This window comes from Mytilus edulis, chromosome 1 (assembly GCF_963676685.1).
Source record: "Mytilus edulis chromosome 1, xbMytEdul2.2, whole genome shotgun sequence".
Lineage (NCBI taxonomy): Eukaryota > Metazoa > Mollusca > Bivalvia > Mytilida > Mytilidae > Mytilus > Mytilus edulis.
The window spans coordinates 53,751,757-53,769,438 of record NC_092344.1 but is presented as its reverse complement, the minus strand read 5'-3'; the positions used below and the strand labels follow the sequence as shown (position 1 = coordinate 53,769,438).

The 17,682-nt window shown below is 34.2% G+C and overlaps 2 protein-coding genes across 5 annotated transcripts in view; both read right to left on the bottom strand.

Annotated features, from left to right (window-relative positions):
- The window catches only part of LOC139484955 (BTB/POZ domain-containing protein 2-like), a 61,513-nt gene extending 52,330 nt beyond the window's left edge, over positions 1 to 9,183 (bottom strand). Inside the window, exon 1 of the mRNA XM_071269022.1 lies at positions 9,137 to 9,183. Within this exon, the coding sequence (XP_071125123.1) occupies positions 9,137 to 9,161 (25 nt within the window). The 5' untranslated portion in view covers positions 9,162 to 9,183. The remainder of the gene's footprint in view (positions 1 to 9,136) is intronic.
- A 1,751-nt stretch (positions 9,184 to 10,934) lies between these two features.
- LOC139484937 (uncharacterized) lies at positions 10,935 to 15,870 on the bottom strand. 4 transcript variants are annotated; one of them, XM_071268998.1, is made up of 3 exons: positions 15,427 to 15,870; positions 14,685 to 14,723; positions 10,935 to 12,096 (listed from the first exon to the last, which is right to left on the bottom strand). In XM_071268998.1, exons 1-3 carry the CDS (start codon positions 15,692 to 15,694, stop codon positions 11,501 to 11,503), a joined length of 903 nt encoding a protein of 300 aa, XP_071125099.1. In that variant the 5' UTR covers positions 15,695 to 15,870; the 3' UTR covers positions 10,935 to 11,500. The 4 variants fall into 4 exon arrangements, 3 of the variants coding, with proteins under 3 accessions (XP_071125099.1, XP_071125092.1, XP_071125108.1); XR_011655208.1 differs by lacking the exon at positions 14,685 to 14,723 and having other exon boundaries at positions 10,935 to 13,143; positions 15,427 to 15,556; XM_071268991.1 differs by having other exon boundaries at positions 14,685 to 15,870.
- Between the last annotated feature and the right edge of the window lie 1,812 nt (positions 15,871 to 17,682).

Here is a 17,682-nt window from a genome sequence, read left to right as displayed (position 1 = left end):
AGCGGTCCTAAATTAGGACATATCTTAAAGTTGGTCATAAAGTTAGGACAGCGCGAGAGGTGTCTTATGATGGTCTTAGGATAGTTATACGTTTATTTATATAAATTACACTCATTTGTTATATTAATTTTCAAAAAAAATATCTTATTATTACCTAATTATCTATTCTCCTGTTCCTGCTTAAAACATATATACATTGACGGATTATCAGGATTTGTCAACAATGAAAATTCGATGTATTGATATAAAAATTGCACAATTTTATCTCTTAACCTTTTATAACCAATAAAGTCGATATTGAATTCAACTCACTTGTACCAAAACAATGTCATAATTTTATATTCTTTTTTCTTAATTTTGCATTAAAAATTTCATATTTATATTGATGTACTGTATTGTTTAAAGATAATTTATCTATAAATTACTTTTATTTTTTTATATTTATTTTGCAAATTATGTCATTATATTAATCAATACGTTTAGAATAATTTATGGTAAGACACACTACATTTACATGATTTTTTTTCGGTAGATCATATTTATATTTGAAAATTTAAAGAACTTGCGACAGGTTTAGGATGTCTTAGCTAAGATGATCCTAAGACAGCTTCGAGACGAGGTCTGAGATATGTCCTAGGATAGTCATTGTTTATTTTCTTTGGTTACATCTTCTGACATCAGACTCGGATTTCTCTTGAACTGAATTTTAATGTGCGTATTGTTATGCGTTTACTTTACTACATTGGTTAGAGGTATAGGGGGAGGGTTGAGATCTCACAAACATGTTTAACCCCGCCGCATTTTTGCGCCTGTCCCAAGTCAGGAGCCTCTGGCCTTTGTTAGTCTTGTATTATTTTAATTTTAGTTTCTTGTGTACAATTTGGAAATTAGTATGGCGTTCATTATCACTGGACTAGTATATATTTGTTTAGGGGCCAGCTGAAGGACGCCTCCGGGTGCGGGAATTTCTCGCTACATTGAAGACCTGTTGGTGACCCTCTGCTGTTGTTTTTTATTTGGGCGGGTTGTTGTCTCTTTGACACATTCCCCATTTCCATTCTCAATTTTATAAGAGGATCATAAGTCATGTCCTAAGATATGTCTTATGACATGTCTTAGGATAGTTTCGTGAAACCGGCCCCAGGTATATCCTTAATTGTACATGTATCAGCTTTTTACATGCCAATTTTCACCATACCTTTAAAGCCTTCTAACAAAATAACTGACCATCAAACAGAGGTACTCCAAAACAAAAACCTGGTTTTCTGGAAATCTAAAATTAGTATACTATGGAGCGCATTAATCCTCAATTTTTAATGCAAACTCATAGACAAGTAAATTTTGGCTCAAAATGATCTAGATATATTTCTCTTTCACCAAAAGTTTCATTTCTGCTGTGTTGGTTAGTTTAAGTAAACAAGGACATCAAAAGCACTATTTTGTGTCAGAGTAGGGCTACTTTTAATTGGAGGGAGTAATTGGTGGTCTGACACCTAAACTACAACGGAGATCTATAAATATGCACTGATTTACCTCGACTCTGAAAAGGATACTAGTATCAGTGTTTGGGTAACCAACCCCCCTTTTTTATTCTGTTTAACTTAATAAACATTTTTTCCTTTATTTTTCTATCGTAATCCCAATCTTACTTTTTTGAAAATCCCCGTACATTTTACATAAAAAAAAGTTTTTGAAAATCATTTGACGACCTGATTAACCCAAAACTTCAAGGAAACAATAATTTTGCACTAAATAACCCCATCCAACTCATTTTTTGGGGACGTCAATTTGATATTTGAAATGTACGCTTTATGGACTTTCATTTGATATGCGACAACCCAACCATCTGAGAAGATTGATTTTTTGCAATAAATTACCTCACTCTTCCCACTGGGAAGAAACACGGGTTTAAAATTTTCCTTTTTGAGTAAAGAAACGATTTCAAATCAAAGAATTCAACTTTATATATAGCTAATATAAGACAATGGTGTTGATTAAAAATTACACCACTCCAGACCCTTTTGTTTTCCACATAATTAATATTGCCAATAATTAACAAGATCCGGGTCGAATCCGATACCGATACCAACAGTATATTCACCTGTTACCTATTACCTTATCTGAACGTCCCGCATCTGACAGGCGCACCACCAAACGGTGTATTTAGGATTTTGCTATATACAAGGGTCATAATCACAGGGTTGACACTACTAAATTCAATCACTGTCACATTGTTCCCTATTGTAGCATTTTAATCAGTATCACTTTTTAAGATGACGATACGAATACTAAAAAACTGGACTTAAGATAAGGCGTATAGGTAAAGTTTTCAATTTGTTAGCCGGCATGACGTAAAACAGCGAATCAAAGAATTCAACTTTATTTATAACTATTATAGGACAATGCTGTTGATTAAAAAATACTCATTCCAGGCCCTTTTGTTTTCCAAATAATTAATATTACCAATAATTAATAAGTTCCAGGTCAACAGGTTCAACCAGAAAGAATTTGAAAGCAGAGAAAACTGTGCATCTTACAGGGCTTTCAATAAGTTTAGAAGTAGAAGGATAAAACCAAAAAATAGGAGTCCCATCAATGCGGACGGCGAAGCCGGCCGCGGCGACGAGCTTGCTCGTCGAACCTACGGCCTGGGGTCTGGGGCCCGCTCAAGGGCCCCAGAATTTTTTTTTAAAATGGTGCAAAATCCTGCATTCTGGGAGTCTCCTGGACCCTGTTTCAGTCCTCTCAAAACATCATTTTTTTAATGAAGATAATGTAAATGTTTGATTTAAATTTGTAGCATGGTTGGATTTTCTGTAAATATTGACTACATTTATATCTGCATTTGATCCAGACTTCAACTTAAAGCTTGTATTTGAAGTTGTTTGAGAATAGCAATGACATGGTGATAATATAGGGAAAGATCCACATCCAATCATATTTATTCATTAATAAAATTTTATTATACTTAAACTCAAGAAGTTCTGAAATAGAAGAGGGGACCACTATATTTTGGTACAATTATAGCACTATGAAAATCCCTTTTTATAATATAGGAAATTATTCAATGCGCTTTATGAATTAATACTATCAGGATGCTGGCCTAAATTACAAATACATGTGTTTGCTGTTCGCTTACTGACCAGTCTGATGATTCACACCCCTCTAAAAATATTGATTTTCTGAAGAAAAAAAACATTTTAAAATTTTATTTAAAAAAAAAATATTATTATTTGCCCCTTACAACATGCCTTAATAATTTTGTGATTATTGTGCTCTTTGAATAATAATTGAAAAAATAGTCATTAGATTAAAATTCTATGAGTTCAGGGAAAATAGAATATAAATTGAATGGGACATTAACATTCAGTTCAGTAGATACAACAGAGGCAGACAAATCCTTAACAGGATAATAAATTATATGATCCTTGACATGGGCATTGAGTGTGGGTACATCGTTGCATTGTGCATTGAAGTCAGAAGACCCTAAAGTGGGCCCAAATTTGACAGTGATGCTTTACAGATACAAAGAAAAGAAGATTGCGACACCAATTTATTTAATTTTTAATACAAAGCCAACATAGTTATAAAGGAACATGTTCATGTAGTTCACTCTATGTAATAGGATTTGAATCTAAACACAAATGTGGGATCGGTGTCCTTGCGAACACGTGGGTCAGTGGCTGTACGTTGTTTATATTGGCGTTTGTTTGTTTTTTATTTTATTTTAACATTGTGAAAATATATAGTGTTCTCCTTTGAATAAGTTGTATTTCCATTCAATATTTATAAAGCACCTTGTTTTTGTATTTTTCTAATCCATTGACTGATGTCACTTTGGTTTCGTTTACTTATTTTCGTACACGCCTATTAATTACACCAATCGTAGGTCGTTTAAGAAAACCGGTTGTAAATCGACCAATCAGGAGTCTGTTAACAGACAGTGTTCGGGTGCCTTCTGCTGGTTTCTACTTTCAGTAGTTTTTGCCTTACTCTCCTTGTTGATAGCGATCCCAGCCTAGGCGTTCGTGACTACTCGGGTCACTTCACGTAGAGGTTATAAATATCAACCACACTTTATCGGAAATCCCCTGGTTGTGTCAACAGCGTAAATTTCCCCTTCAGTCATTTTTATTGATTTTTTAATTTTACAATTTTGAGCAAAGTAGGCGGCGGATTTCCTTCAAGTAGACGACGAAAATCGCCGCCTACCGCCTTCTATTGAAAGCCCTGATCTTATAATCGGCATGACTTTATCAGATGACAATACCAATACTAAAATAAGGCTTACGCATAGTAATATACTTGAATTCAGTCACGGACCCGCGATATCACGGGTGTGTTCTAGTCAATTATATAAAACCGTACCTTGATCTAAATGTTTTTACTTTTATAAATGGTTTAAAACTTCTTTGCATTAAATTCTAAAAATTCGTAAATGGTTAAATCCTCCACAAAATTTCAAAAACTTTGTTGGAACGAATAAACGTTTTAAATCAAATTTTCGTGAACTTTGATCCACTTTTTAGCTTCCACACTGATGAGCCATGTAAGCTGACGGTATCCTGTTGCACCTACCGCACGTAAACTTTCACATTTCCATCTTTTTTTTCTGAAATTATTTACATTTAACCCAATCCATATGTGTTAATGCAAGTCACTGCAAAACATGGAAATTTCAAATTATCAAATATATGATGCAATACCAAACTTGAAAAACCGGAAGTCGTAGAGACATGGGACTACCAACATTCAACTCAGGACCACTTCACCTTTCAAAATCACAAGGTCAAGGTTAAATTTCATCATGCCCTGACATTGACCTCAAATTGAAGGTCTTAAAATACTGATCATCTTTACAGTTTATATTAGGTTGATACCTGTTACCTTATAAAAGATATACACATGTTACTATAGTTTTAAGAGTTATGTTGACGTAACTTTTGAACAGACGAACGGACATTTTTTAGCTTAATGTATAAAATGTAGAGCTCGTCAAGAGGAACATTTCATATGCAGTATGTATGCAGCAAACTCTCATCGTTTTCTTAATATGCAAGCTTGAAATTGCAGCGTAATTCTTTTTGCACTCAGTGACCTTTGACCTTGGATGCAAATTAAAGTTCACGTAAACTTAAGATTACTGGTGTAGTCGTCCCAAGTCTCTACGACTTCCGGTTATCGAAATAGAATTTATCAAAAATTGTGTACATTTTTTAAGGGGAATAACTCCTTATAAGGGTTAATAACAAAATGATTGTATATGTTCATTAATATTGCCATCTGTTCTTGTACATGTTGCCGTTTTCAAATCGATTCTGTCTCTTATACTTTTTGAGAAAAATGCAAAGGAAAGAAATTGTTTCAAGGGGATATAACTCTCATAGGGGACGATGAAATCCTATTCAGCCTCATATGGTAATACATCATGATGATCTACCTATTGTCAAAATAAGGTCATGATATCTTTAAAAACAACGAGGGGGGGACATGTTGAAAAAAATCAATAAAAGGGAGATAACTTCTAAAGGGGATGATGGAATCCTACAAAAGTATATCTTGTAAAAGTTCATGATGAGGTCTATCGATGGTTAAAATTTGGTATTGATAACTCCAATAGAAGCGGTAGGAGGGCGTACCAAAAAAATGCTGGAAGAAAAAAAAAAGAAAACTAGTATCTCATTTGTTTGTAAAACAATTGAACGGTCTTTCCTGTAAAAGTGATGTTTTCGTAATGTATTTTGTACGACCTTTTGTTTGATATTTTACAAGCATACCTTCTGAAACTGTTCGCTTTTTACACTTAATGATCTCATCCGCGTACATTTTTGAGATCGGAAGTATGATATATATGTAACACAGGGTAGATGAGCTTTCATTTGATATGCGACAACGCCATGTTCTAGAAAGTTTGATTTTTGCACTTAATAACCCCATCCAACTAATGTTGGAGGTCGGGAATTTGATATTTCAAATGTACACATCATGACCTTTCATTTGATATACAACAATCGTATCGTAAAAGAAATTTATTTTTTGCACTCAATGACCCCATCCAACCAATTTTTGGGGGACGTCAATTTAAAATTTAAAATGTACGCTTTATGTATGTTCTTTCATTTGATATACAACAACCTTACCCTCTGAGAAATTTGAATTTTTGCACTAAATGACCCCACCCTTCCACCTGGGATGGAAAAGAGGTTTAAAATTTTCATTTTTAAGTAGAGTTTATTGAGACCTTCAATTGTATATATCAGATGACCCCATTTGACAAAGTATAAAAAATGATGCAATATCAACGATTAGAAGTTATGAAACTTACAAAGTCAATGCAAAACATGAAAGTTTCAAAATGATTTCTTGGTGTTTTTTTCAATGGAATGTTTTTGGTATTTGGTCAAACATATATAACTATGTTAACCTCTTCAATTTCTTAAATATTTTAAGTGGTAAGCTGTTGTTGATTCATATATCCATGCTGCCGCTCGCAAAATTTTAAACTGGGTTATCTCTAAAACGACAATAGATATCTCAAATCTGTTAAATGGTAAATGATCTACAGTTAAAAGACAATTTTAAAGTTCACCAAGGTCATAATCAATCATCAAATATATGATGCAATACAAAACTTGAGAACCGGAAGTCGTAGAGACATGGGACTATCTTCATTCAACTCAAGACCACTTGACCTTTCAAATATTATAAGGTCAAGGTCATAGTATGATGTGAAGGTCAAGGTGAAATTTCATCATGACCTGACATTGACCTCAAATTGAAGGTCTTGAATTACTGATCATCTTTGCAGTTTATAGTAGGTTGATCTGTTACCTTTAAAAAGATATACTCAAAATTAATATACTTTTAAGAATCATCCCATTGTAACTTTTGAACAGACGGTCGGACATTTTTAGGTTTTTTATATAAAATGTAGAGCTCGTCGAGGGGAACATTTTATTAGCTGTATGTATGCAGCAAAGTCTTATCGTTTTCCTAATATGTAAGCTTGAAATTGCAGCGTATTTTTTTTTTTTTTTGCTCTCGGTGACCTTTGACCTTAGGTGCATATTAAAGGTGACATGAATTTAAGTTTTTGGTGAAGGTTCCAAGTCTCTATACATGCCGCCGCTCGCAAAATTGTAAACTGGATTATCTCTGCTTCTCGAAATAGAATTTTTCAAAAATTAATTATAATTTTTAAAGGGAAATAACTCCTTATAAGGCTTAGTAACAAATTAATTGTTTATGTTTATAAACATTGCCATCTGTTCTTGTACATGCTGCCATTTTCAAATCGATTCTATCTCCAATACTTTTAAAGAAAATTGCAAATAAAAGAAATTGCTTCAAGGGGACATAACTCTCAAAGGGGACGATGAAATCTTACGCAGCCTCATATGGTAATACATCATGATGAGATATACCTATTGTCCAGATAAGGTCATGACAACGTTAAAAACAACGAGGGGGTGGGGGGGGGGCATGTAAAAAAATAAAATAAAAGGGAGATAACTTCTACAGGGGATGATGAAATCCTACACAGCCTCATCTGGTAATACTTCATGATGATATCTACCGATGGTCCGTATTTGGTCTTGATAATTCCAATAGAAACGGGGGGGGGGGGGGGGGGGGGGGGGGGGATGATGATGTAAGTAAAAAAAAACATGAGAAAAACAATAAGGTCTTTCCTGGCGTAGAGGAAAGACCTTAAAAACAGATCGTCAGATGGATTCATGACAAAATTGTGCATTGGTGATGGTGATGTGTTTCGAAATCTTGCTTTACTAAACATTCTTGCTACTTACAATTTTGTCTATCTATAATTAACTTGGCCCTTTAGTTTCAGAGGAAAATATTTTATAAAAACTAATGAAAATTATTAAAAATTGACTATAAAGGGCAATAACTCCTTAAGAAGTCAACTGATCATTTTTGTCATGTCACTTATTTGTAGATCTTACTTTGCTGAACATTATTGCAGTTTACAAATTATCTCTATCTATAATAGTATTTAAGATAATAACCAAAAACGGCAAAATTTCCTTAAAAATTACCAATTGGGGGGCAGCAACACACAACCAGTTGTCAAATTCATCTGAAAATTTCAGGGCAGATAGATATTGACTTGATAAAGACAATTTAACACTTTGTCAGATTTGCTCTAAATGCTTTGGTTTCAAAGTTATAAGGTTGGCCCAGTAGTTTCAGAGGAGAAGATTTTTGTAAAAGATTACAAAAATTTACGAAAAACTGGTAAAAAATTACTATAGGGCAATAACTCCTTCCGAGGTCAACTGACCATTATGGTTATCTTGATTTATTTGTAGATCTTACTTTGCTGAACATTATTACTGTTTACAGTTTATCTCTATCTATAATAATATTCAAGGTAATAACCAAAAACACCAAAATTTCTTTAAAATTACCATTTCATGGGCAGCAACCCAACAACCGGTTGTCAGATTCATTTGACAATTTCAGGGAAGATAGATTTTCACTTGATAAATAATTTTACCCCAGTCAGATTTGTACTAAATGCTTTGGTTTCAGAAATATAAGCCAAAATCTACATTTCATCCCTATGTTCTATTTTTAGCCATAGCGGCCATCTTGGTTGGTTGGCCGGGTCACGCCACACATTTTTTAAAATCGATACCCCAATGATGATTGTGGCCAAGTTTGGTTTAATTTGGCCTAGTAGTTTCAGAGGAGAAGATTTTTGTAAAAGTTAACGACGACGGACGACGGACGCAAAGTGATGGGGAAAGCTCACTTCGGGCCAGGTGAGCTAAAAAGAAAAAAAAACGAAAGAAAAACCATAAGGTCCTCACGTAGGGGAAAGACCTTAATTAGAAAAACAATAAGGTCTTGTCTTTCAAAAAAACATAAGAAAAACAATAAGAGGTAGAAGAAATTCTTTCCTCGAGTAGAGGAAAGACCTTAATAAAATGTATACTATGTGTATATTGATTTGCATATTTTGATTTGTTTTAGTGAAAGAATGGAAATAAATAATCTAGAACGGTGAAAATATATTTTTGTGTCTATATCAAAAGCTCTTAAATAGCAGAGAATAATCTTTTTTTGTGTATTTATTCTATCTTATTGCAAAGTTGATACTTGTTCTACTTACTGAAGGTCACTTTAATATCCGACATTTTTATCAACCTGTGACTGTGCAAACCACTTAAAAATAAAAATTAAAGGTGCATTTACCAAATACATGTACTTCAATAAAACAGGTGGAAATTGATATATTGCAAACAAAAGTGGGCGGAAACTTCAGTGGAAATATTAACGTTACTAATGAAAATAGATATATACATTCTGAAAATTTAAAAGGTTTGCAAGCATTCACATATACATGAGTGTGTGACAGTCTCTGATTAATATTATTAAAGAATTTTAATAATTTGGACGGAAACATTTTATGGCAGTCTTTTTTCTTCAATTTTTACTTTTATTGTTTTTAAAGTTACCACCTTCATCATCTAAGGTGAAAGTGTTTTATTCAGTAATTACTTGATATGTCAAATACTGATGGAACTTTTTCACGACCGACACTCGGCTAACCGAGAGATTGGTCGGTTAATCTATATTGAGTATTTGGCTATATTGGCGGTTGGTCTGTTAATTATAATCGGGTTGGCTAAAGTCTGTTTGTTAATCAGGTGTTATCGAGAAAATCATTGAAAGTTTAGCATGTTTCATTGTATAACTTTTTAAATATATTTTTTATTATAAACATTATTCATGTCTAACAAAACAATTCAATATACTGAATCCAATGGTGTAATTATTATTTTTCTAGCTTCGATGTACGATCTATAAAATGAAAAGGCGGGTTACTCATCAATAAATCTATACACATTTTACACACACAAAATGTACACAAAATGACACGTTGGTTGATTTTACTTGCATGCAATATTTTGAACATCGAAAAAAGACAAGGCATTATGTTTGTTAACCATATTGATATCTTTGTGTGAAAAATCTAAACGAAAATCTGTTTTTTGGTGACATAAATCAATTTTTATTTAAAACCTGGTCTGTTAATGGGTCGGATGTATAAAACCCGGTCTGTTAATTGGTCTGTTAAGAGTTATAAACATGCAATAACAATATACTTTTATTGCTATATGGGGTGTTATCGGATCAAATGGGTAGGCTCAAGACGAGCAGCTAAAATATACGGAAACAACACATGAGCAATGAAACATAAAATATACGATAGCAACACATAAACAATTAACAATTTAGACAATGAAAATTGAAAATTGATAAAAATGGTTTCAAAAAGTGTTATATTAAAGTAATATTAATTTCATCCAAGAATGGTAGCATATATCGTGTGGATTCTGTTTACATAATGAATGACACCAATTTGTCATCTTCATTGGTAACCAGTATATAAATCAGAGATAAACGTCGTAATGTAACTAAACATCAGTAAGTAAAATATATTTGGATGCTAAAATATAAAGAATAGAGAACGAATAATATACATTTATTTTCCGTGCCTCAGGGAGATATGAAGATTTGTTCACTGACACGTCTCAACCAATCAGATATTGATTAAACTATCAATGTGTATAAACAGTGGAATAATATACAATTATAGCCTTTGTATGAGGGTAATACAAGAATATATTGACCTAAAAGAAGTATATTTACTGAGGACGAAGTCCTAGGTCGAAATACTTCTTTGGGTCGATATATCCTGTATTGACCTCATACATAGGCTATTAATCAAAGATCCGAACTGCTTCATATTAAATACATGTCTCATGGGCGATCAACCAATTTTTTGCTTTCTTCTTAATTATGTCTCATGTGCAATCAAACCCTTTCTTTACCATAGTAGTATGTGTGAAATGTAAAACCGGCTCCTTTTGTTTTCAAAGATAAATATAATAATCAACAAAGAATGTGGAATGATATGGCTACAGTATTAAATTTTTTGCGCAGACAAGATAAGGCAAGATGAACGTACAAACCGCCGAACCATTATTTTTGGCAAGCCTGTGCTTCACTGGTAGGCAATGAAAGCTACAATCCTCTACGTTAAATGCTAAATAGAGAGATCGTATGAAAAATGAACCCCGATACGTAGCAAATATTCCCCCCAAGAACTCTTTGGTTTCCATTGCAGCTTATTAATTATTAAATTCAAAGAGAACACCTTAAGTTCCAAACTGGGACCAATTCAGGAACCGGTCTCTTTGGTACATTCAAAGAAGACCCAATCTAATCTCTGTGGGAACACAGAAGAATATAACCCCAAATAAAAGCTAACGTACAATGTGGGGACATGTTCCATTTTCATCTTGCCATATCCCGCCAAATGAGTGGGGCATACCCACTCACTGCCAAAGAAATTACCCCTGAAACAACCCCAAATTAAACTGATTGGTGCCCCTTTAAAATCCCGACCGAGTTTCACTTGTTATTAAACTAATCTAAATTTAAGACAATTCTCATAATAATATCAATTTCACTGAGGAAAAACAGCTGGTCCGCCGGATCTCATGAACTGTTCAAGTGCTCCTTGTAAATTATTTAGATAAATATCATTACCAATCTTTGATAAATGTGTTCCGTCATATCTAAATAAATTATTTTCTTTAGCACGTATGTTACTGTGCCTAATTGCACATCCACCGATGCTCAAAACTAAGTTTTTGACCCGGAGGTTTACTCGTTTGCGAGCCCTTTCAATAGCTTGACCACAATTGGCATTGTGCCAATACCGTCTCATTAGTATGTCTGACCATATTATTTTTAAAGCTGGATACAATGCATGTAACCGAAGCAGGTCACATTCTATATCACTGAATAATTTCTCTGATGTCGATATACCCAAATCATTAGACCCAAGTTGAATAACAAGGAAACTCGGAAGGGGGCGGTTAAGCAACCTTTGTTCAAAGACTGTATTTAAATCACCCCACTTCATACCCCTTTGACCAATCCAAATCATATGAGCACCTGTATTCTGTAGGCCAAGGTGAAGTCCCCCAGGTCTAGACGAAGCTTCTTTATTGGCCCAATATACTATAGATGATCCTATTAACCAAATTGTTTTGACACCTACAATTGATGTATGTATTATTTCAATAAGCTATTGCGTTTTAAAAAGTATAACCTATAATTTTAAATGTTCAAACGGATGTATTTTGTGTAAGCATCCGATGTCCAACGACCCCATTTCTTTAATGTTTCGTCATCTACTCCTAGCCTTTTTGCTTCAGTTGCTCCCCCGATTCTGAAAGAATGTGCTCTGAAATGTCCATTGATTTCGGAGAATGACAAACTCTTTTGTAAAATAGACGAAAATTGATAACGAGTGAGACTTGATCCATCAAAATGTATGTATAAATTACTCCCGGATGAAGGATATCGAATTTGTAAAAATTGCTTTAGTAAGTGAATGGGACACAGAGATTTGTCGATTTGCTCACTAATAATCAAAGTTAAAGATGAGTGTAGTTGATCTGTTTTGGAACTACGTATACACAGACGAAGCTCTTCTTTGTGATCAAATTTGACAACTGAAACGTCAGATATTTGTATAACATGTGCCCCTAAATCAGTTTTACTTTCCGCAGCTATCTCACCCACGCGAAGTAAAGCGAAAAAACTTAGACTAAAAGCTGAAGCAAACATGACGGATTCATACGACGAAAAACAGACATGTTGAAGTGACCTGATTAATTTTCGTAACAAATCAATTGAAATTGGTACCCGCAAATCGGTTTTTTTTTGGATTTGACCTTTTTAAACCTTCTAATGTTTTCCCTACTAAAAAGGATTTTGTACTATCTGTTAAATCTTGAATCTTATGTTGATAACTTATTCCTGACATATATGTTAAGACAGTAGAGGCTGACAGACCCTTGAATGAAAGGAAGGCAATGTAAAATATTAAATCGCTAAGCGGAGCTGGCCAAATATCATGTAAGTTGTATGCTGATCGAAAATTTTTAAAGGATTCGACTGCCGTATTGTATGTTTTCCAGGTTTTTTGTGCCATAGAACTGGTAAGGAGATGATTTAATTCAATTTCTAAAACGTCCAAAGATGGTCTGGAATTGCTGTCTTGTACTGATCTGCTTCTGGGCAAAGGTGTCTGAAACGCTGAAAATCACAACGGGATAATGAGTCGGCTATGGTATTAATTTTACCAGGAATGTGTTCTGCTTTTAAAACGATATTATATTTTAATGTGGAAAAAACTAGATTCCTCATAAGGGACATAACTCGATTCGACTTAGAAGTTCTCTTATTTATGATAGTAACAACGGCCTGATTATCCACATAGAAAAGGATTCGTTTGTTTTTAAGATGTACTCCCCATATATGAAGTGATATAACAACTGGGAAAAGTTCCAAGTAAGTAATGTCCTTCAATAAATCATGCTCTGCCCATTCTTTTGGCCAACAACTTTGTGCCCATTTCCCCTGAAAGTAAATGCCAAAACCTTTGTTTTGACCCCCGGCACTGTCTGTAAACAGTTCAAGCATATCATTGGAAGTCCATAAACTATCAATCATGACCGTGACTCCATTATATTGCTCTAAAAAAGAGGTCCAAACTTTAATGTCCTCGCGCATATTACATGATACCCGTACCCTGTGGTGTGGTTTTCTTATGTTACAAGTAGCATCAATCAATCTTCGGCAAAAAGCCCTTCCAGGGGCGATAACTTGGCATGCAAAGTTTAACAAACCTATCAGGGACTGTAACTGGCGCAAGGTTACCTTTTTTGAATGTAGAAACAGCTGCAAAGTTTGTTTTAAGTTAGTCAGTTTTTCCCCAGGGAGCCTCATTTCCATTTTTAAGGTATCAAATTCAATACCTAAAAAGGTCAAAATTTCTGTGGGTTGAACGGTTTTGTCTTCGGCTAATGGAACCCCCCAATCTGAACAAATTTTCTTGAACGTTTCAAGTGTTTCCTGACAAGTTGGACTATTTGCTTCACCTCCAAAAAGGAAATTGTCTAGGTGATGAAGTATATTTGAATTTCCACTGGTAAGTTCCGTAACCCAATGAAGCGCTGTTGAGAACTTTTCAAAGAGCGAACAGCTGATTGAGGCTCCCTGTGGTAAACAACGATCAAAATAATATTTACCATCAAAAATGAAACCCAACTGGTCAAAATCAGAAGGTGAAACCCTTAATAAACGAAATGCACTTTTAACGTCGGACTTTGAAAGTTTTCCGGCTATTCCTATATTTTGGACCAAACGAACAGCGTCGTCAATACCCGAATACTGCACAGAGCAATATTTCTCATCTATAAAGTCATTCACAGAGTTATGTAGGGGATAGGAGAGATTATGAATTAAACGGTAGTCCCCGTTCTTCTTTTCGGCCAAAAATATAGGAGAAATGCGTAGAGTTGGCAAAGGTGGGTGGTCAAAAGGACCGGCCATTCTACCTAGAGTAATCTCTTTATTTATTTTTTCTCTAACAAGATCTGCATGAATAGTCACACTTTTTGAATTGTTTGCATTAACAGGTAAACGTGAACCGGAATATTGTAATTTAAAACCAAATCGAAGACCATGTATAAGTTCGTTTGCTATTACCTTATACGGATAAAATTTTAAAGATTCTTCTACTTCATTCACACAAATAGGGGAGTATCCCAAAGAGTACAACTCGTAATCCTTACCTCTTTTTGCAGGCCCCAATAGGGTGGTTTCCAGAGCACCTGAAACATTTATGTTCAAATTTACATGCTGCCCCATAAGTACATCTACCGAAGTTGTAACCCTTGCATGCTGCCGTGGGTCTTTGTACCTGTTCTGGTTTAGTATTTTGGACATACTGTGAACCCTTATGACCCCCAAAAGAATTAGTATCTGAATGAGCAAATCTTGGAGGAGTAGAGACGTACATAACCCACAGCTCCATGTCTAGCTCTGCCCAAGACGATTGTGGACATCTTGCCTTACGAAGGCGGTATTGTTCATCATATATAGCCCAACCTGAGCCATACCCTCTAGATGAAGCTAGTCGAACGTTAAACATGTATTTCAGGAACTCTTGCCCTTTATTGGGCCATTTTTCTAGCACTATATCCATAAAGATGATGAATGCAGATGTCCATACGTGCAAATTTGTAATGGTGCTCTGTCTTTGTGGAGTTATAGTTAATAACCCCCCTTTTACTGAAAGATCGCCATTTAACTGGGAATCTGTGGCTAAATCTTTTGCAGATTTAAGTAAAATATTTAAATCAATATATTCTCCAGCCCAAATCTTTTCCTTAATTTTTACCGGAATATGGGCACCTACAGAGTCAAACACACTTGATGTGTACATTGGTGTTACACTTTCGTGTACGATCTCTAAATTAAGACCCTGTGCATAACCCCTATTACAATCACTTAAACCTGTATTGTTAAACATACCGGTAGTAGGTTGTCTAGGTACTTGGTGTTGGTCATTTCCGGCCATCACATAAGCCATATGTTGTCCTGGGGTTTGGTCAACTGGCGCAAGGTTAGGTTGGTCACTACCACTGGCCACAGAAATGCTGCCTATATCGACCTGAAATGGTACCGTCTCCTTGTCCGTTACTCCCGCTAGTTCTGGTAGGGTCCCTTGTGTTTTCTTCTTTTTATTTGGTGATTTCCCGGCAATCCCCTTAGGTTTTCTTAGTCTTTTTGGTAGCTTCATGTTGCTGCTGAAAATTTTCGTTAGCTATGTTGGCAGTTTTGCACTTGTTTGAATAACGCATGAATGACGTCACGAAATGACGTATTATTGATGTGATTAAATTAAGAATCAATTAGGATTGATTCCGGAAAATGGAGTTAAACTTTTATTAAAACAGTTTATCCTTATATGATAAACTTAATTATTGTTATATTATCAAATTTCCAACCATATTTGTATCATTTGATTTCGTTTGAATTTTATAGATATCATATTGTCTCCTATACATTAACGACATATAAATAAACCGTGCAATATGCTTTTTGCTGTGCAATATGCATTTTGCTATCCGCCGGTTTTGATCACCTTCGAAAATATAGTTTAACATGTGACTATCCCTGAACGAATCAAATAAGTTGTTACGGCCAGAAATCGCCTTTAAATTGTAGCCAACAAAAGACACAAATCAATAAGAAAATTTAACAATATTTATTATACAAAAGTTTACAAGAAGTATTACACAAATATTACTGTCAACTTAACTGTCAAAATATGAGTCCAATCTTTTATCTTTATCTGTATCCGGATATCTTTCGGAATCCAATTTGAATATTACGGTCACAATCCAGTATGATGTTATTTGTAGAATTAAAGTGTCAATCCAAATGCGGTGAATACTAATGTCTATCGAATCGATGTCTAAGTCTAAGTCCAAGAGTAAGTCCTAGAGTGAGTTTAACTTTAGTGTCTGTATATATATACATATTTGTCATGGAAGATTCTAGAACAGTCTATAATGGAACATCCTAGAAAGTTACAACAGAAGTTTCTAGTAAAATGTAGAAGTTTATATAATGCATCTTTTATTAGGATCATTCTTGAAAGTTCCAATCATTCTGTAATTGTTCCAGAGATTTCTAAACTGCACAATTCTAAAATTATTCTGTACACAACTATCAGGCCACACAATACAAATCAGGCCAACATAAATAAATACAATAATTACAATATTATAACACCTCCCCCCTTAAAAGAAGTTTTAGTGAAACAAAACTTATCATGAATAAAATGAACAAAAATACATAGTATACACAAAGTGTTTTAATAATCTCTAGATAAAGCATCTGCTATTACATTATCTTTACCCTTAATATGTTTTACAATTTTCCTGTAACAATAAACTCCACCTAGTCAACCTCTGATTCTTGTTTCTCATTTTATGTATGAAGGTGAGATGATTATGATCAGTACAAACAAGAATAGGATATACAGTGTGATTCAAATATACATCAAAATGTTGAAGTGCTGACAACATTGCAAAACACTCTTTTTCAATAGTTGAATAATTTTTCTGATGTTTATCTTATTTCTTGGAAAAATATGATATAGGTTTCTCAACATTATCATCTGTCTCTCTTGGTTTGTACTGATTATAATCATCTCACCTTCATACATAAACAGCTCCAATTCCTACATCGCTTGCATCAACGGCAAGTTTAAATTGTTTTTCAAAGTCTGGAGTAATCAGAACTGGACTATTAATTAAAAGTGATTTGCTATTTTCAAAAGCGTTTTCACAATTTTCACTCCAGATAAATTTTCGTAAAATGAGTAGCAAAATTTGAACAAAATTTTCTGTAAAATCCAATCATGCCTAAATATCTCATAAGTTGTTTTCTATTTGTAGGGGGGGAAATTTGGAAATAGCTTTCACTTTAGTTATTATAGGTTTCACTTGACCGTGGCCAACTGTATGCCCTAAATAATCAACAGTGGCCTAACAAAATTCAGTTTTACCAAGATTAACAGTCAAATTTGATTGTGACAATCTATCAAAAGTATCATACAAATGTGTTAAATGCTGTTCCCAGCTATCACTACATACACTTAGATCATCAATATAAGCATAACAACAGTTTAAATCTTTTATAAAATTATTGATCATTCTTTGAAATGTAGCTGGTGCACTTTTCATGCCAAACGGCATTACAGTATATTGAAATAAACCA